The sequence below is a fragment of the Cherax quadricarinatus genome, chromosome 45, assembly GCF_038502225.1.
Source record: "Cherax quadricarinatus isolate ZL_2023a chromosome 45, ASM3850222v1, whole genome shotgun sequence".
In the NCBI taxonomy this organism is placed as follows: Eukaryota; Metazoa; Arthropoda; class Malacostraca; order Decapoda; family Parastacidae; genus Cherax; species Cherax quadricarinatus.
Genome location: NC_091336.1, coordinates 17096578 through 17118327, shown reverse-complemented (window position 1 = coordinate 17118327; position 21750 = coordinate 17096578). Strand labels below are relative to the sequence as shown.

General features: G+C 39.9%; 1 protein-coding gene across 1 annotated transcript; it reads right to left on the bottom strand.

Moving 5' to 3' along the window:
• Positions 1 to 1132: 1132 nt before the first annotated feature.
• Trmt112 (tRNA methyltransferase subunit 11-2) lies at positions 1133 to 16042 on the bottom strand. The gene is made up of 4 exons (XM_053785210.2): positions 15794 to 16042; positions 8605 to 8706; positions 3450 to 3542; positions 1133 to 1319 (listed from the first exon to the last, which is right to left on the bottom strand). Exons 1-4 carry the CDS (start codon positions 15869 to 15871, stop codon positions 1218 to 1220), a joined length of 375 nt encoding a protein of 124 aa, XP_053641185.1. The 5' UTR covers positions 15872 to 16042; the 3' UTR covers positions 1133 to 1217.
• Between the last annotated feature and the right edge of the window lie 5708 nt (positions 16043 to 21750).

Genomic DNA, 21750 nt, shown 5'->3' with positions numbered 1-21750 from the left:
GATAACATGAACGTAGATAAGTATGTTTATGGAGCAACTTGCAATGTGAACAGACTGACTGATGTTGTAGTGGCCAGGCTTAGGCTTGGTTACAAGTACTTCTGGCAGTTTGGGAGACACACAGATGATGATCAAACTAAATGTAAATTATGTGATCAGGCATATGGTCACTCTCTTGAACACTATGTGCTTAATTGTCCACTTATTGAGGAATACAGAGACAGACAGTATAATAACCTATGTGACATGTCAAGATATCTTATTAATGAAAATAAGATACCAGATATACTAAGCAAATTTCCTAAATTTGCTTGTAACAGATAAGTGAACTATAGATATGTAGATATAAATCCATATGTATTCCTGTTAACCCTTTGGGGCCTAGTTCCTAGGCCTTTTGTGTATCCATATGCTCTCGCGCTACCGTCCACAGGATGGATATGGGGTGCACAATAAACTAGCCACTTCGGTGGCAAAATCTAATCTAACTTGTAAGGGGTCATACAGTGCCCAGAGAATAGGAGGCAGTCAGGTTCAAAGGAAGGGAAGGATAGGTAAATTTCCTTGGGACAACAGCCCCTCACTCTCATGAAGGTACTGTACCTCCCTTAAGGGGTATTACAAATTATTCCATTTATTACAAGCAGAGCTCTGCTCTCAAATATCCTCTACAATTATTTTTTTTTACTATGTATTTATCGATTCTCCATGGGGAAGTAGAGCAGAATTCTTCCTCCATAAGCCATGCATGTTGTAAGAGGCGACTAAAATGCCGGGAGGAAGGGACTAGTAACCACTTCTCCTGTACAAATGACTAAATTTAAAAAGAAAAACTTAAGTTTTTCTTTTTGGGCCACCCTGCTTTGGTGGGATACGGCTGGTTTGTTAAAAGAAAAAAAAAAAATATTGATGTTATTTACTTTATACCATGATGATGAAGAACTCTTGATCCAAGGAATTGGAGCCACCATTTCCTGTGATTAAACTTCATTGCTCTGATTCCCAAAAGTGTAACTCCTACAGGTCTAGCACTCAACCTTGAATATAATCAATATTTACAGTATTATAATTTTTTATATACTAATTGTTATTAGTATATAATCTAGATTTAAAATAATGAAATCACACAAAATAGTCTTGTACTTTTATTTAAAAGCATACTAATTTATTGGTATATGTCCTCCATTTGCAGCTCATGCATCATATTTAAACATGTATTACACTTCATCTTCATTCAGTAGCATATTTGGTATTCCATTGCTGATAGGAAACTTTCTTTTTGTTTCTGGGCATTCGAGGCATCCATTGATAACTTCCACCTGTAATATATAAAAGTAGTCATAGTTTTTTTAGTGAACAAAGCATCTTTTTTCGGTGTACTATTCTAATAAATTAAAATCAGTTGATTATTATTTCATAAGAAATGCTGCATGGTAAGAGGGTGCTAATATGAGGGCAGAAGTATGGAGAACATGTATTAGAGTGAAAGGAAGTTATAGTTGATGTATTTTTTTTTTTAACACATCAGCCATCTCCCACCAAGGCAGGGGGGCAACTCGAAAAAGAAGAAAGTTTTTTTCTTTTTACATTTAGTAATTTATGCAGCCCCTTGCTCCCAGCATTTTAGTTGTCTTTTATGGCACATGCTATACAATATATTTTCTTAAAAAAAATAAAAAAAAAAGTGCAAACCCAAAACAGTTTTTGTGAATGCCCAGGGTATGTACAACATTTTTAACAGATTTAAACTATTTAATACTAATAAAATACACAGCTGTGAAATGATCTAGTACAGAATATCCACACATAACAAGAAAAAATAATAGTACATATAAGCAGATTCTATAGGTAGTAGGATGGTAGACAGCAACCACCCAGGGAGGTACCACAGTCCTGCTAAGCGAGTGTAAAACGAAAGCCTGTAATTTTTTTACATGATGGTAGGATTGCTGGTGTCCTTTTTTGTCTCATATTATTATTATAATCAAAAAGAAGCGCTAAGCCACAAGGGCTATACAGCTTTTTGTCTCATAAACATGCAAGATTTCAGGTACGTCTTGCTACTTCTACTTACATTTAGGTCACACTGCACATACAAGTACAAGCATATACATACATACTGGACAAGCACCTAAAGTCAGTTCCTGATCAGCCGGGCTGTGGCTCGTACGTTGGTTTGCGTGCAGCCAGCAGCAACAGCCTGGTTGATCAGGCGCTGATCCACCAGGAGGCCTGGTCACAGACCGGGCCGCGGGGGCGTTGACCCCCGAAACTCTCTCCAGGTAAACTCCAGGTAACACACCCCTCTGGGTTTTCTTCTGTTTCTTTCTAGTTCTTATTCTTGTTTATTTCCTCTTATCTCCATGGGGAAGTGGAACAGAATTCTTCCTCCGTAAGCCATGCGTGTTGTAAGAGGCGACTAAAATGCTGGGAGCAAGGGGGTTAGTAACCCCTTCTCTTGTATAAATTACTAAATTTAAAAAGAGAAACTTTCGTTTTTCTTTTTGGGCCACCCTGCCTTGGTGGGATACGGCTGGTTAAAAAAAAAAAAAAAAAAAAGATTCTTACATACTAGTACAAAATTTAAAGAAACATTTGAGCGAGTTATAAGCAACTGTGTACAATATTTGCATAGTACTAATAAAAAACCTAATACAGTGGACCCCCGGTTAACGATATTTTTTCTCTCCAGAAGTATGTTCAGGTGCCAGTACTGACCGAATTTGTTCCCATAAGAAATATTGTGACGTAGATTAGTCCATTTCAGACCCCCAAACATTCACGTACAAACGCACTTACATAAATACACTTACATAATTGGTCGCATTCTTAGGTGATCGTTATGCGGGGGTCCACTGTATGTATACAATACATTAAATAAAATTTTCAATTTCTAAGAAAATTAATACCATAAACAAATACTGTAGAGCCTTTATATTTGTGGGGGTTACATTCCTGGAGATCATGCAATTATGGAAAAAGCCTTAGCAATCTTGAATCCCAAAGCAGTATAGTGGAGTGTGCAGCTAGTGCATGCATTGGCCATCACCACTAGTATATACTACTAACCCTGAAGCAGTATAGTGGAGGGGGAAGTTAGTGAATGCATTGGCCATCACCACCAGTATGTACTACTGACTGGGCAGCTGCTGCAAACCCAAACACCCTCTCTCACTAATAAGAAACAATAACATTCCACGAAACATCCAGATTATCTGTGCAATATAACTTTATTATCTATGCATGAGAGTGCAATAATGTTGTCTACTAGAGGAGGGAAGGCTGGAGATCAACACTCCACTGCTGCTGCTCCGACTGCTACTCCCCACAGCAGTGAAGTAACTACAGTGACAATTCTGGATGCCACAGCTGACCCCTTTCACAAATAATGATGTAGCAAATGCAGAGGCACTACTGTATTAAACCCACTCTTATCCTGAGACTCTTACTTCCAAAAGAATGTGATGTAGCTTCTTCAGTAAGTCATCATCATTTTCATATCCTTCAGGCAAAATCTCAGGCAAGTCCTCCTGGTGACCCACCTGAAGTATAATAAAAACTATTTTTACTTCATTAACATTCAGTCAGTACTGTATTGTATATTAGGAAAAAAAAAAAAAAAGCCATCAAGGAATAACATATATTCCATGTAGGATACCTTCAATATACTGTAAATATAAATGCCTTAAAGAATAAAGATTTTATTTCTTTGCAAAGTTTACAATGTGTAATTACAATTTTGGTTTGTTAAGTACAAAGAAAGCCGCTATCATGCCAGGGCATTTCAGGCAGACTAATCCTAGTACATAATAACTACGTAAATCTAGACAAGATAAGAGTGGTTAACTTTTTAATAAATCTTTATTTTATCTTAATACTAATGCAAGGTAGTCAAGGTGTAGGTTTATAAGAATAATAATCTTGAAGTTGCACATAATAAAAACAATATTACAATTAATGGTCCAGACAGTAATACATATGTATTTCATGGATTGGCAGATGTTTAATAAACTAGAGGTCATATAATATATTTGGGAGAGTTGCTTCAAACTGATCAGTTGTTTTGGTTAGTATTGAGAGATGAGATGATTTTTATGCATAGCCCTAAATTTGTAGGTAGTCATGGGATCCTTTTCCGGTTCAGGTAGTGAATTCCAGATCTTCGGGCCCTTTATCTGCATTGCATTTTTTGCATACTGTGAGACTGATATGAGGGATATCGAAGAGTGCTTTGTGCCTTGTATTGTGATTGTGCATTCTGTTGTAGATATCAAGGGGAAGTTTAAGTGGAGGGTTTATATTGGAGTTTAATGTTCTGTATATGTAGTAGGCACAATAATATGAGTGTATGTCTCATATTTAGTAGGTTCAGGCTTTTGAAAAGTAGTGAGTTGTTGTGTCTGGCACAGGAGCTGGTAATCATCTGCACAGCAGCTTTTTGTTGGGTTATTAAAGGTTTAAGGTGGTTGGCTGTAGTTGATACCCAGGCACAAATACCATAGGTGAGGTAGGGATATACATATTAGAGAGTGGTATAGGGTAAGGAATGTCGTTTGGGGTACATAGTATCATATCTTTTAAAGGATGCCTACTGATTTGGAAATTTTCTTGGATATATGCTGGATGTGGGAATGAAATTTAAGATTATTGTCAAGTAGAAGACCTAGAAATTTAGCCTCAGTGTGTCTTGTAATAGGGGAACCATTTATCGATATATTAAGTTGGATATTTAAGGCATTTCCAAACAGTATGAAGTATGTTTCATCTTGTGTTGAGAGTGAGTTTGTTAGTCATCATCCACATATATATTTTTAGCAACTCATTGTTTACAGTGTCTCTAAGTATAGCTGGGTTTGAATGGCAGTAGACATAAGTAGTGTCATCTGCGAATAGAACTTATTTAAGGAGTCGAGATGCACTGGGGAGATCACTGATGTTGATCAGAAAGAGGAGTGGGCCTAGGACACTACCCTGGAGCACTCTGAAAGCTACAGGCTGGATAGTGGAGTTGACTCCATTTGCATATACGTACTGGTGTCTATCGTTAAGATATGATTTTAGGTAATCAAGGGAATGTCCTCTGATGTGTTGTAATGATTTAGTTTTAGGTGCAGGAGATTGTGGTCCACTGTTTCAAATGCTTTCCATACGTCAGTGAAGAGCCCCTAGTAGATATTCATTTTCATCGAGGACTGTATATATTAGTTCAAACATTTGTATAATAGCATCATTTGTACTTTTTTTGGTCTAAACCCAAACTGGCATGTGTTAAGTATGTTGTTGGATATAAGGTAGGAGTAAAGTCATTTGTGTATTATTTGTTCGAATATTTTAGACAGTAAGAGCAAGTTTGATATAGGTCTATAGTTGTTCAGATCACTTGGATCACCTCCTTTGAGGATCGGGGTAACCCTTGCTTACTCAAGAGTGGATGGGAAGGTTGAGGACTCAACAGATTTGTTAAACAGTGTTGCAATAATGGGTGACAGGACATGAGCTGCTTTTTTATATATGAATGGTGGCAAGTTATTTAGATCTCCTGCTTTGTTTTTTAATGATGAGTAAGACTTCATTAGAATCAGATGGAGCTAGATCTAGAATATTTGGGTAGTAGCCAGTGAGGTAGTCTTTCAGCTGAGTATTTGAACTTTGAATTTTGCTTGCTAGCTTTGATCCTACAGTAGAGAAGAAGACATTAAGTTTGTTGGCCATATCTAAAGGCTGTATGTGAGGTTCATTTGGTTTTAAGTTTCTCTCTCTGTTTCTAGACAGTTTTCAAGAGCCCAAAATTTTGGAGAGGGTTTGCCAGGTCCTTTTCGTATCACTTTTTATTTCAATAAATCTATTTTCAAAATTCATTTGCTCTTATTTTCATATTAGTTTTATGGGTACTAATGTCATATCTTTAGTAATCAGGCCTAATATGAACAATTTTTCAAATTGGTGCTTTTTATCAATGGATTTGAGGATACTATTTGTTAGCTATGGGCTGTTTAGTCTTTACTGTGATCTGCTTCATTTTGATCGGACAATGCACATTATAAAGGTTTTGGGTTTTATGTAAAAATGTTTTGACATCTTTGTCAATATTATTGCTGTCAGCCAGCTCTCTCTGCCAATCAATGTCACCTACTGCTAATATTATATTATTTACTTATGACTCATCATGCAGGCGAAATGAGATCTTTCTCGAGTCTTGAGGCAGTTTACATAAGTTGGTTATGAGAAAGGTGGGGTAGTGGTCTGTAGTGTTGTCTGTGATTATACCTGCTTCTAGTGGAGATATCCCGTTGGTCCAGATATGGTCAAGTAATGAAGCACTTGTCTCAGAGATTCTTGTTGGCTTAGTTATAAAAGGTAGTAGCAAGCAGTTGTTCATAGTGTTTGTGAAATCAACTACTGGAGGGTTACTTGCATGGATGAGGTTTATGATGAAGTCTCCTGTAAGTATCAGGTGGTGTTTATTCAGCTCTTGAGTTAGTTATCATGTTTTTAAGGTTACCACTAGAAGTGTAAGTATTTGTGTGTGGTAATCTGTAGACTGCTCCAAGTGTTATAGTTTTTTTTTTTTTTTTTAGTTTTTTGATGCGAATTTAGCTATTAAATATTCACCATTGTCGTCCCTTGTGCAAGTAAATTTCATACATTCCAGTTCATCAGAGTAGTAGATAGCAGTTCCTCCTCCTAGTTGGTCAGGCCTGCAGTTATGTATGGCTGTGTAACCAGGTATGGTAAATATGTCCGTCAAATCTTGTTTGAGCCAGGTTTCAGTAAGAATAATGAAAGTTATAGCAGCATTTAGAGACTTCAGTAGTGCAAGGAGGTCATCACAGTGTTTACTCAATAATCTAACACTGTAGTCAAAAATTGTTATGTTCTTGCTGGCACTGAGTTGAGTTTTAGCCTGACTAGCAGTGTAGTAATGGCAATTACTGTCAGGATCATCTGTGCAGTTTAATAAGAGGTTAATGTCAGGATCGATATTTGTATTCATAAGAATAAAGGAGGATGTAAATAAGTATATACAGAAGGCACACAGAGAAATAAGCCGTTATGTTACTGTTCACATCTTAGAGAAGCTACACTGATGTTGATGTTCACCTAAGACATTTCCTGGAAAATTTTAACAAAGCACAGTGGAAGCAAATATACCTCATTGATATCCCTCATGTTAATCTGAACATTTTTTAAATTCTATGAAAATTAAAGTACAGTACTAAAAATGTGGAATAGTTTATTATATGAATTGAAAAATTCCAATATACTGTACTCTTCTGTGCCTAAATAACCAAATTCTATATACTAATTCACTAAAAACAAATTTTTATCAACAAATTTCTTTAATTCCTATGAAGTTATTACATTTTGCTGATACCTTATTAATTACACTGTATATCCCTTTTCTTTAATCCTGCCCCAATTTCTTTTTTATTTACTACCTACCTTCAACTTTCATTGCATCACTATTATTACCAATGCATTCCATCCTACCCATCCAACTATAAATTTTGATTTGTGCATAATTTAATAATATTACCAACTAATTCCTTTTAGTTGTAAACTGTGACCAGATTTTACATGTCATTATCCTGTACTGAACTCACAAGCTTATTAAACAATTTCACAACCATATATAACACTTTTTATTATTAAGTAGTTTTAGCCTTAAGTCTGCCAGAAAATGCTGTGCATGCAATAAGCTTCTTTCAAAATCTGTATCACTTCTACACTTACACGGTAGAAAAAAAATTATCCTAACAGTAACCATAGATTTAATGGACTAACAGATAAGACCAGGTGACTGATAATGACAATTGTGGTGGATAGAGATGGGATTATTTTGCCATGATCATATCAGTAACAGTCAATTCTGTAATCAACGAACTTTAATGTTCTTTCATAATCCATTGACCCAGCCGATTTTGTCCTATATTTCTGAAGTCCATTAAATCGAAGCTTTACAGTGGAACCTCGGTACTCGAATAATTCAGTACATATATGAATGCTTTGTTCAGTCATTTGTTCAGCACTCGACCAAACAAACACAACCTGCCAGAGCTTCACTGTAAACTATTTCATGTTTCTTCACATTTTTGGTGTTTTTTTATATTATTTGTAAATAAGTCACCATGGGGCCTACAAAGATTAGTGATAACAGCCAACCAAAAAGAAAATTGGTTGGGAAAAATTAATTCGGTACTCGAACAGCCTTCTGGAACGAATTAAGTTCTAGTACTGAGGTTCCACTGTATATTTATTATTGTTTTTAACACACCGAGCATTTCCCACCAAAACAGGTTACCCAAAAATGAAGAAACACTTTTACATTACTCATTCAATCACTCTCTTGCCAGAAAGGCACAGACATCATAGTTCAGATGGTTCTCTGAACTGCAATATCCACACCCCTCCAGAGTGCAGGTACTGTACCTCTCATTTCTGGAAGATCTATAGTCTAACTGGTTTCCCTGAATATATTCATAAATACTATTATTGAACATTATTATTATTATTTTCATTAGATATTATTAGGTTTAGTCTTACTAGTATTATTATTAAATGCCAATAATGAAACTTTGTAAATGTCAATAAATGACAACTTACACATTGTGCAGCAAATATAAGGGCATTCCAGTCAAGCTTAGGAACCATTCTGGAGATGAACTCTCGGTCAAATTCAATGTCTACATTTCGTACTTCCTCTGCCTACAAAGGAAAACAAATGATTTTTGTTACAATGATCATTATTTGGTATCTATTTGTGTTAATAAAAAACTGCTTTTGTCATCTTTGTGAAAAAAATAAATAAAATACAAGGCTAATGTAATAAAAAAAACTACTTTTGTCATCTTTGTGAAAATACTAAAAAAAAAAAATACATGGCTAGTGTAAAATACGTACAGACAGCTATTTAACCGAGGACCTCAATGGTAATAATGATTTAAATGGGCTATCCTAATGGGCTACCATAATGTACTATATATATATATATGTGTCGTGCAGAATAGGTAAAACTTGCAATTTTGGGCTAAATAGCAATGCTCTTCTTGCCGAGTAAGGCAAGCGAAAATTTGTGTAGGCAATAATTTCACAAAAATCATTCTAAACCTAACTAAAAAAATATATTTCATTGTGTTTGTTTATTAAATTATTATAAACTTATCTAATATACATTTAGTTGAATTAGGCTAAATTAAATTGGGCTTGTTATAACAAGGTTAGGTAAGTTTTCTAAGGTTCTTTTGGTACAAGATTAATTTTTACATTAACGTAAGTGAAAAAAAATATATCTTTACACATTTTTTTTTTATTAACACACTGGCCAATTCCCACCAAGGCAGGGTGGCCAGAAAAAGAAAAACTTTCACCATCATTCATTCCATCACTGTCTTGCCAGAAGGGTGCTTTACACTACAGTTTTTAAACTGCAACATTAACACCCCTCCTTCAGAGTGCAGGCACTGTACTTCCCATCTCCAGGACTCAAGTCCGGCCTGCCGGTTTCCCAGAATCCCATCATAAATGTTACTTTGCTCACTCTACAACAGCACGTCAAGTATTAAAAACCATTTGTCTCCATTCACTCCTATCAAACACACTCACGCATGCCCACTGGAAGTCCAAGCCCCTCGCACACAAAACCTCCTTTACCCCCTCCCTCCAACCTTTCCTAGGCCGACCCCTACCCCGCCTTCCTTCCACTACAGACTGATACACTCTTGAAGTCATTCTGTTTTGCTCCATTCTCTCTACATGTCCGAACCACCTCAACAACCCTTCCTCAGCCCTCTGGACAACAGTTTTGGCAATCCCGCACCTCCTCCTAACTTCCAAACTACGAATTCTCTGCATTATATTCACACCACACATTGCCCTCAGACATGACATCTCCACTGCCTCCAGCCTTCTCCTCGCTGCAACATTCATCACCCATGTTTCACACCTATATAAGAGCGTTAGTAAAACTATACTCTCATACATTCCCCTCTTTGCATCCAAGGACAAAGTTCTTTGTCTCCACAGACCCCTAAGTGCACCGCTCACCCTTTTCCCCTCATAAATTCTATGATTCACCTCATCTTTCATAGACCCATCCGCTGACACGTCCACTCCCAAATATCTGAATACATTCACCTCCTCCATACTCTCTCCCTCCAATCTGATATCCAATCTTTCATCGCCTAATCTTTTTGCTATCCTCATAACCTTACTCTTTCCTGTATTCACTTTTAATTTTCTTCTTTTACATACCCTACCAAATTCATCCACCAACCTCTGCAACTTCTCTTCAGAATCTCCCAAGAGCACAGTGTCATCAGCAAAGAGCAACTGTGACAACTCCCACTTTATGTGTGATTCTTTATCTTTTAACTCCACGCCTCTTGCCAAGACCCTCGCATTTACTTCTCTTACAACTCCATCTATAAATATATTAAACAACCACAGTGACATCACACATCCTTGTCTAAGGCCTACTTTTACTGGGAAATAATCTCCCTTTCCTACATACTCTAACTTGAGCCTTACTATCCTCGTAAAAACTCTTCACTGCTTTTAGTAACCTACCTCCTATACCATACACCTGCAACATCTGCCACATTGCCCCCCTATCCACCCTGTCATACGCCTTTTCCAAATCCATAAATGCCACAAAGACCTCTTTAGCTTTATCTAAATACTGTTCGCTTATATGTTTCACTGTAAACACCTGGTCCACACACCCCCTACCTTTCCTAAAGCCTCCTTGTTCATCTGCTATCCTATTCTCCATCTTACTCTTAATTCTTTCAATAATAACTCTACCATACACTTTACCAGGTATACTCAACAGAGTTATCCCCCTATAATTTTTGCACTCTCTTTTGTCCCCTTTGCCTTTATACAAAGGAACTATCTTTAAACATATAAGAGAAAATTTTAAAAAGGACTTAATTTTAAATGAGTTCTTGCTAATTGACCAATTTTACCTATTCGACACGACGTGTGTGTGCGCGCATGTGCATGCATGCCAATAACACTTGTTTACCCATAATACTACTGTTAAAAATTAAACTTATGTAATACTATACCTAAATATATATAAAGTAAAACTTACTGAACCATTTAGGCACATCCAAATAAACCCACAGGAAATGGCAAATTGCTTAATTGTTGTTGATGATGAATCTGTTCGTTTTATTAACCCAAGATAACCCAATAGTCAGTTTGTCATCGAGGACTATTATTTCTATTCGAATCCTTTAATACTCTCCTCCAGGATGCAACCACACAATAGTCAGTTAACACCCAGATATCAACTTACTGCTAGGTGAACAGGAGCAGGCATATGAGAACATATCCATCGTTTCCACCCATGACGAGGATCAAACCCTGTCCCTCGGTATGTATCGTCAGTGTGCAAACAAACTGTTATCACCTAAAATCTCAAGATTGTATTCTCACTTTGCAATGGCTAGATGAAATGTTATACGAGACTAGTCTAGGACATACAGTGGACCCCCGCATACCGTTGGCATCACATAACGTTAAATCCGCATACCAATACATTTTATCGCTAAGATTTTGCCTCGCATACCGCTAAAAAACCCGCTCAACGCTATTCGTCCGAGACGCGTCTAATGTGCGGCCTGAGCCAGCCTCACATGTTCCGCCGGTGGCATTGTTTACCAGCCAGCCTCCGCGGTAACATCCAAGCATACAATCGGAACATTTCGTATTATTACAGTGTTTTTGGTGATTTTATCTGCAAAATAAGTGACCATGGGCCCCAAGAAAGCTTCTAGTGCCAACCCTACAGGAATAAGGGTGAGAATTACACTGTACTATAGAGATGAAGAAAGAGATCATTGCTAAGTATGAAAGTGGAGTGCGTGTCTCCGAGCTGGCCAGGTTGTATAGTAAACCCCAATCAACCATCGCTACTATTGTGTCCAAGAAAACGGCAATCAAGGAAGCTGTTCTTGCCAAAGGTTCAACTGTGTTTTCGAAACAGAGATCGCAAGTGATAGAAGATGTTGAGAGACTCTTATTGGTGTGGATAAATGAAAAACAGATAGCAGGAGATAGCATCTCTCAAGTGATCATAAGTGAAAAGGCTAGGAAGTTGCATGAGGATTTAATTAAAAAAATACCTGCAACTAGTGATGATGTGAGTGAATTTAAGGCCAGCAAAGGTTGGTTTGAGAGATTTAAGAAGCGTAGTGGCATACATAGTGTGATAAGGCATGGTGAGGCTGCCAGTTCGGACCACAAAGCAGCTGAAAAATATGTGCAGGAATTCAAGGAGTACATAGACAGTGAAGGACTGAAACCTGAACCAGTGTTTAATTGTGATGAAACAGGCCTGTTTTGGAAGAAAATGCCAAGCAGGACCTACATTACTCAGGAGGAAAAGGCACTCCCAGGACATAAGCCTATGAAAGACAGGCTTACTCTTCTCATGTGTTCCAATTCTAGTGGTGATTGCAAAGTGAAGCCTTTATTAGTGTATCACACTGAAACTCCCAGAGTGTTCAGGCAAAAGAATATCCTCAAGGCTAATTTGTGTGTGCTGTGGAGGGCAAACAGTAAGGCATGGGTCACTAGGGACTTTTTCTATGACTGGTTACACCAAGCATTTGCCCCCAATGTGAAAAATTACCTAACTGAAAAGAAATTAGACCTTAAGTGCCTCCTGGTGTTAGACAATGCCCCTGGTCATCCTACAGACGTGGCAGAGTGACTTTGTGGGGACATGAGCTTCATTAAGGTGAAGTTTTTGCCTCCTAATACCACTCCTCTCCTGCAGCCCATGGACCAGCAGGTTATTGCAAACTTCAAAAAACTGTGCACAAAAGCTCTGTTTGAAAGGTGCTTTGTAGTGACCTCAGAAACTCAATTGACTCTAAGAGAGTTTTGGAGAGAGCACTTTAATATCCTCAATTGTGTAAACCTTATAGGTAAGGCTTGGGAGGGAGTGACTAAGAGGACCTTGAACTCTGCTTGGAAGAAACTGTGGCCAGAATGTGTAGACCAAAGGGATTTTGAAGGGTTTGAGGCTAACCCTGGGAATCCTATGCCAGTTGAGGAATCCATTGTGGCATTGGGAAAGTCCTTGGGGTTGGAGGTTAGTGGGGATGATGTGGAAGAGCTGGTGGAGGAGGACAATGAAGAACTAACCACTGATGAGCTGCTAGATCATCTTCATCAGCATGAGGCCACACCTGAGGAAACTGCTTCGGAGGAGGGGAGAGAGAAATTGAAGAAGTTGCCTACTTCAAAGATTAAGGAAATGTGTGCAATGTGGCTTAAAGTGCAAACCTTTTTTGATGACAATCACCCTAACACAGCTATTGAAAGCCGTGCTGGTGACTATTACACTGACAATGTTGTGAACCACTTTAGGAAAGTCATAAAGGAACGGGAGGTACAGGCCTCTATGGACAGATATGTTGTGCGACAGAAGTCCAGTGACTCTGAAGCTGGTCCTAGTGGCATTAAAAGAAGAAGGGAAGTAACCCCGGAAAAGGACTTGACACCTCAAGTCTTAATGGAAGGGGATTCCCCTTCTAAACACTAAGACTCTCTCCTCCTCCCATTCCATCAGTCATCACCAGATCTTCAATAAAGGTAAGTGTCATGTAACTGTGCATGTCTTTTTCAGTTTGTGTGTATTAAAATTAATATTTCATGTGGTAAAAATTTTTTTTTTCCTACTTTGGGGTGTCTTGCACGGATTAATTTGATTTCCATTATTTCTTATGGGGAAAATTAATTCGCATAACAATAATTTCGCATAACAATGAGCTCTCAGGAACGGATTAATATCGTTATGCGGGGGTCCACTGTATTTATAGTGGTGATAATTGGCTAATCTCTTACTCCTTTATCTAACTCAATATTATGATATAGTATATGGAATGTCAGTGATTTCTCCAAAATTGCCAAGTCGTAAGTTCATTTAGGAACAGGTACAGTGGAACCTCAAATATCGAACTTTCTTCGGTCCAGAAGGCTGTTCGAGTGCCTTTACCGAATGAATTTATTCCCATCAGGAATAATGTAAATTAGATTAGTCCATTTAAGACCCTCAAAAATACACTTATAAAAGCACTTACAAAAATACACTTACATAATTGGTCGTGTTGGGAGCAGTTCGATTTTTGAGGTTCCACTGTACACATAAATACAGTTATACAGATTATCATATATAGTAACTTGTGTAAATTATGTAGATTGGTCAGAAATCTGAGACATTTTCCTAGTAGTGAATAAGTTTTTCCCACATATAAATTTAGTAAACCTATTGGCAGGAACTGACCTAACCTAAACCTAAATTTTGTTGGGTAATGCAGTTATATTTTATCAAGTCACCGAACCTGCCGCTTAGATAACTCGCTGTCAATGATTCAAAATCAGATTTGCCACCAGACAATTTAGATATGGTTTGAAACACCAAGAATAACAAGTATTACAACCATCTGTAAAATGTGATTTTTTCTTTTTCCTGTCAGAATCCCTCAAAGGAGGTTCCTTGATGCTGGTGAGGGACTCTTGATCTAGGGAATTTGATCTACTATTTACCTGGAGAGAGTTCCAGGGTTCTACGCCCCCACACCCTGGTCTGTGGCCAGGCCGCCAATTACCTAAATGATTTCCATCTCCCTCCAACAGGCACTGTGTAATCCCTTTGGGTTTAGCACTCCACCATAATAATAATTTCCTGTCAGAAATCATTAGTGCCTATTCGCTCTGTAGCTATCAAATATTGTAGTTTGTTAAAGACTATTCACGCTACATCAGGTACCTGGAGAGAGCTCCGGGGTTCAACGCCCCTGCGGCCCGGCCTGTGACCAGGCCTCATGGTGGATCAGGGTCTGATCAACCAGACTGTTACTGCTGGCCACACTCAATCCAACATACGAACCACAGCCCAGCTGGTCAGGTACTGACTTTAGGTGCTTCTCCAGTGCCTACTTGAAGACAACTGGGAGACAGTTGAACAGTCTTGGGCCCCTGACACTTATTGTGTTCTTTTAACATGCTAGTGACACCCCTGCTTTTCACTGGCAGGATGTTGCATCGTCTGCCAAGTCTTTTGCTTTCATAGGGAGTGATTTTCATGTTCAAGTTTGGTACTAATCCCTCTAGGATTTTCCAAGTGTACATAATCATATATCTCTCCCACCTACATTCTAGGGAGTACAGGTTTAGGAACTTCAAGCGCTCCCAGTAATTGAGGTGTTTTATCTCATTTATGCGCACCGTGAAGGTTCTCTGTACATTTTCTAGGTCAGCAATTTCACCTGCCTTGAAAGGTGCTGTTAGTGTGCAGCAATATTCCAGCCTAGATAGAACAAGTGACCTGAAGCATCATCATGGGCTGGGAATCCCTAGTTTTGAGTGGCCAGTTTATAAACAATATTATTAATATTACATTCATGGGGAACCACTAAACCCGTAGTGGTCATACAGCACCTGGAGGTTATAATCACGGGGGAGCGCTAAACCCGTAGGATTATACAGGGCATGTGAGGGGGATGGTATGCAGGCTCAATTCAGGGAGCCGGAGCGCAGATCCAAATCCCTAGATCAAGAGCCCCTCACCAGCGCCTGGAGGTAACTGAAGGAATTCAATGTTGAGTCAAGGAATTAAGAGCTCAGGTCTTTACTTCCTAGCTCAGGAGCCATTCATCTATATCAAGGAACCTCACAGTTTATAGACTAGGCTTGGAAGACTCAAAACCAGCCCTAGATATGTTACTGGCAAGCATTTCTGGTTGTATTAAGTGTGTTAGGAAATGTGGAAGATTACCTGTATCTTTAACGGAAATCCTTCTATCACGTTTTTCATCCCTTTGCTGGTCAACATATTATGTGTAATAAGCTTCATTCTTTTAATTATTGTAAGGAAAATGGTGTGAAATTTCAAAGCTACGACCAAAACTGTAACAGCAGCGGTATGGAAGTAATAATGAATTACAGATGATAGACACAAAAGATACACTTCGTAATTTCGGTGTTTGTTGGGTTTAAGGGATGACTCACTGGAGGAGCCGTTATAAGTTCTACCGAAATCACCCCTCAAGGGAGGTTCCTTGACGCTGGTGAAGGCTTTTGATCTAGGGAATTGGATCTGTGCTCCGGTTCCCTGAATTAAGCCTGAATACCTTCCATCCCTACTTCCCTACAGGCGCTGTATAATCCCTATGGGTTTAACACTCCCCACGATTATAATAATTATAATTACCGAATTGCGTGAATTGCTGGTTGACGAGACCTACACCTCACAGGGAGATACAGTTATGAGCTACAAAGATTTTATTCGGATTATTAACCCAGAAGGTTAGTGACCGAGGATAACCTAATAAATTTAGTGCGTCATCGGGGACTGTCTTATTTCTTTGTGGGCCTTCAATCCTCCCAGAATATGACCCACAAAGACCCCAATGAAAATATCAAGGATCACAATTCAAATAAATCACTTTATATGACTTTTTGGGTTTATTATAAGGAATTTACATTACGTATGATAATTGTACTGTATACCTGTGCTTAAATAAATTTATTAGAGTCGACTAACATCCAAGTACCCACTGCTAGGTGAATGGACAGTAGATGTATGGAAACATGTCCGACATGTGAATAGGGTGGTATAAAAATTGAACTAATGTTCCAAAAACAAAACGGGAACACATTAAATCCTGGGCAAAACTACACACACAATCAGAGCTGGTTTACCTGGAGTATACCTGCAGATAACACTACATACGTCTTCTCTCACCCAAACCCAGTCATACTCGCCAATACTGTCAATGCTGACCTCTTCAAGGGGGGCTCCTTGGCGTGGTGAAGAGGCTCTTGGTCTGAGGAATTAGCCCTGTCGGTCTTCTTCCTCAGACCGAACCTAATTACCCCCCATTCTCCCCTCCCCTATCCCATCCTCCCCATCCTCCCCTTTTTCCATTCCTCCTCCTCCTCCCCACCCCTCCCTTTTGTCCTTCCTCTTTTTGGCCTTCGGGATTTCTCCCACAGGCGCGCTAGTTCCTAGGTAGGGGAAAGGACACCGGGGTCCATCCCATTCCGTTGAGGTTCTTGGTGGTGGCGTAGTTTGCCGTGGAATCTGGATTGCCTGGGGATGTCCCGATCCCTCTCCGGTATCCCGGAGTAGCTTTGGGTGTCTTTTGGGCGACAGGTGTATCTCTGGAAGCCACCTTTCGGATTCCGGGGGTGGTGGCCGAAGGAGGTATGCTTTGTGGCAGATATCCGGCCGCCCTCTCTTTTGTCCACTGAGGTAGCTCGGCAGATGTGAGGTTGCTATCCCGGATTGATGGTTTACTGGCATGAAGGGTAGGGTATGGCACGGGTTCCATGCTGCATCTGCGCTACTAGCGGTGCTGAGGTCCTCTTGGGCGCGGAGGGAGATTTCTGGCCCTTTCATTCCTCCTGGGAACTATTCCTCCCCGCTCCCCCCTTTTTTTATTCTTTTTTTTATTTTTATTTTCTTTTCTTCTTTCTTTTTTTTTCTTAAAAACAAAAAGCAAAGAAGTAACCTAACCATGGAGAACCCAATCCATGAACCCACTACCCCCGGGCCCCTTCTTGATACCGCACCCCATTCTGACCCTGCCTTGTGTTTAGACCACTCTTCGGGCACTCCTGATGCCCCTGTACCTCTTGCTGGTGCTGTTTCCTCACCCGCTTCAGGTACCGGGGCTTCGACTGACTCCTTCGAATTGTCTGAACTCCGCTCTCCTTTGACTATGCTTCCGGCTTCTCCCTCTACGGTATGGCAATTTTCGAATCGCCCGCCCATTTCACGCCGGACCAACTCCGGTCCTACTCCTAAACGCCAACATCAATCTCCTGATGATGCGCCTTCGTTACCTTCCCATTCTACTCGGAAAAGACCGACACGTCAAGCACTCCCTCTCCACGCTCAGTTTCGGACCAGACAATGGACTAAATTCTTTACTTTAAGACCGACTTCTTCTTCTGCCTACCTTTCTGACCATAGTATTGGCAAAGCGCTCCTGCGTCATGTTGGTAGAGATATTTCATTTCATGCTCTCAAGAGCGGTACGTGCATCGTCACTGTCCAGAATGCTACCCAAGCTCATGATCTTTCTCTCCTTTCGAATATCGATACTACTCCTATCACTATTGAAAAACATCTTTCTCTCAATTCTTGTAGTGGTACTGTCATTCTGCCCCATACCATAATCCAACAGAATTTCCAGTCATGTGGCAATGACATTTTTGAACAGCTGGAACTCCAGGATCTCCCAATCCTCAAAGTAGACACTTATGTCCTTCCTGCCCGGGGGTGGAGACGTTACCCTTGCAATGTGGCTCGTTTAACTTTTGACAGCCGAGAACTCCCGTCCTCTGTATATGTCACGGGACATCGGTTACAAGTTCGAAAGGTGATACCTACACCGCAACAATGTAGAAATTGCTGGCATTTTGGTCACCCAGCGAAATATTGCAGATCTATGGCCGAATGCCCAGTCTGTGGTGCCGACGACCATTCTAATACATCTTGCAGTCAACCTCCATCTTGCCTTAATTGTAATGAAGCTCACCCTTTGTACTCCCGCTGTTGCCAGGTCTATTTAAATGAACGTGAAATCCGTTGCCTCAAAGAGGCAGAAGGTCTCCCTTATGCTATGGCAGTTACTCATCTCCGCCTCCAAGGGAGACTACCCCGTGTTTCTTATTCTCGTGTTTCCAAACATCCCCCCACTTCTGGGGTCCCATCTTCTGCAGCCTCCTCTGTTGTTACCCCTCCCACAGCCACTCCGGCATCTAATCCTTTTGCTGTCCTTGGCTCTGACGTCCCGACTACAACTCAGTCTGTTCTCACATCTTCGCGTCCTTCCTCACAAGCCCCAGTATCGACAAGACCTCGTACGACACCTAATACCAATCGCCCCTCTACTTCTCAGAAGTCCAAAAAATCTACATTGCTCAAATCTTCTTTGCTCCTTCTTTCCCTTCTTCCACCTCCACACTTTACCTTTCCAGTCTCTGTACCTAGTTCTTCCCCTCTCTCTGGCTCTATTACAAGTGTGGAGATTCACCCTCCTCCTCGTACTATGCCTTCCACCCCTGTCCCCTCCCAAGTTTCTCCCTCTTCTGCCACCTCCCAGGTTTCTGCCTCTTCTGTCCCCCCCCCCCCACACTTCATCTCCAGTTCCTTACACTCTTCCCTCCCCCTCTACTTTGGTACAGTCCATTACTGTCCCAATCTTTACTCACCCTCCTCCTTCTATCTCCAATATGGTCTCCCATACATCTTTGAATTCAGAAACACTTGAAGCCATTTCAGAATATATTGCAGAGACTAAACCTTCAATGGACACTGATTCACTTCCTGTTCCTTCTCTTCCCTCTCCTCCATCTTCATAACCCCATTCTTCGCAATGCTCCGTTCCTTCGCTACTTGAACGTCTTCCAATGCCACCAAACGTTGACTTTTCTAACCCCTCTAGTCCGTAGGTGCCTTTACCTACAGATTCCTGGTATTTTCTTCATCGCCAATCATGGCCTATTTACAGTGGAATATCCGCGGCCTCAGGGGTAATCGGGGTGAGCTTCAGCTGTTGCTTTCCAGGTTTTCCCCTGTTGGTGCTTGCTTACAAGAACCAAAATTACACTCGGCTGTTTTCCAACCTATCTCAGGCTATAATTTATTGTATTCTTCGGATCCTTTCTCAGATGGGACCTTTAATGAAAGTGCCCTTCTTCTATGCAATGATATTCCGTACTGTCAACTATTTGTCCATACCTCGCTGCATTACACTGCAGCCCGTATCCACTTGAATAAGTGGTTTACAATATGTTCTTTATATCTCTCTCCTTCTCGAGCATTTTCTATCCCAGACTTTGCCTTTCTTGTTTCATCCAACAACAACATAACTATCTTTAACTACAATATCAGATCTTTAAGCAAGCATTATGATAACCTCATAGCATTACTAAATTCCTTGCATGCCAATATGTCCATCATTACACTAACTGAAACCTGGCTAAAGCCTGATACTACAGATGTCTATGCTATTCCTGGTTACACAGCCATACACAACTGTAGGCCAGACCAACAAGGGGGTGGCACAGCTATATACTGCTCAGACCAACTAGAATGTATCACTAATACTTGCACAAGGGATGAACATGGGGAATATATAATAGCTAAATTCAAATCCAAATACCTACAAAAACCTCTCACAGTGATAAACATCTACAGAATTCCACAATCAAACATTAGCCAATTTAGTCAAAACCTAGGAAGTATGATAACTGATGCACGCATGAACAAAGATCACTTACTACTCTCAGGTGACTTCAATATAAATCTCCTGCAAGACCAGGACCCACACGTTACTGAATTCACAAACACAATGAGTAACTGCATGTTGCTACCAACAGTAACAAAACCTACAAGAGTTACAGAGACTAGTGTTTCCCTACTTGACCACATCTGGACCAACACCATATCCCCTTTAAAATCAGGCATAATTACAGATAATACCACAGACCACTACCCTACTTTCCTCATAACAACTCTTGGTAAAATACCCCAAGACACTACTAAAGTCACCTTCGGACTTCACAATGAGGCAGCCATTAATAACTTCACAACAGCAGTAACAAACATTGACTGGCACACTGAGCTAGAAATCTATACAGATATTGACGAATGTTTTAATAATTTTCTAAAAAAGACCCAATACCTTTATAACAAGCACTGCCCTAAAAAAACTAAACAGATGACAGCTAAGAGACTGAACAGTCCCTGGCTAACACCCAGCATTCTCAAATCCATAAATACAAAACACCGATATGAAAAACAGTACAGAATGGGTCACATAACCAGAGACCAAACAAAACGTTACTCGTCAATCCTAACCAGCCTGATAAGAAGGGCAAAAAAATTGTATTATGAGAACAGATTATCCAACTTACGAGGTGATATAAAAAAGACCTGGAAGACCCTATCAGAAATTCTGGGAACAAAAAAGATATCACGACATAGCGAAATAAAATTAGCAAAATCAGATGAACCCCAACTCCCACCAACAGAAACAGCAAACAGACTCAATGATTTCTTCTCCACTATAGGTCAAAACCTTGCCAATAATATCCCAAGCTCAGATACCCCACCAAATGACTACCTCACTGGGAACTACCCGAACTGTTCCTAGCTCCGACTAACCCATACGAAGTCTCCCTTATTATCAACGCACTGAAAAACAAGGCAGGAGATTTAAATACCTTACCACCCTTTATATACAAAAAATCGTCACAAGTACTATCACTAATCATTGCAACACTCTTTAACAAATCCATTGAATCCTCCACCTTCCCTACAGTTCTCAAAATAGCAAGGGTCACCCCGATCCATAAAGGAGGAGACCAAACAGAGTTGAATAACTATAGGCCAATATCCAATTTACACCCTCTCTCAAAAATCTTCGAAAAATTAATTCATAAACGAATCTACTCCTACCTCATCTCCCATAACATTCTCAACCCCTGCCAATTTGGATTCAGGCCTAATAAAAATACTAATGATGCTATTATACACATGCTAGAACATATATACACTGCAATAGTGAAAAAAGAAGTCCCACTGGGGATCTTCATTGACTTACGTAAAGCTTTTGATACAGTTGACCATGACTTGCTCCACGTAAAATTGTCACACTATGGTATTAGAGGGCACTCCCTCAACTACCTCAAGTCTTACCTCAGCAACAGAAGCCAATA

What these genes read in the sequence shown, in the direction of transcription:
- Trmt112 (XM_053785210.2), bottom strand. Translation starts at nt 15,871, where the DNA reads ATGAAGCTTATTACACATAATATGTTGACCAGCAAAGGGATGAAAAAC. An exon ending in GATTTCCGTTAAAGATACAG is followed by an intron (nt 8,707 to 15,793) that starts GTAATCTTCCAC and finishes TTTCCTTTGTAG; the next exon opens with GCAGAGGAAGTACGAAATGT. An exon ending in TTATATTTGCTGCACAATGT is followed by an intron (nt 3,543 to 8,604) that starts GTAAGTTGTCAT and finishes ATTATACTTCAG; the next exon opens with GTGGGTCACCAGGAGGACTT.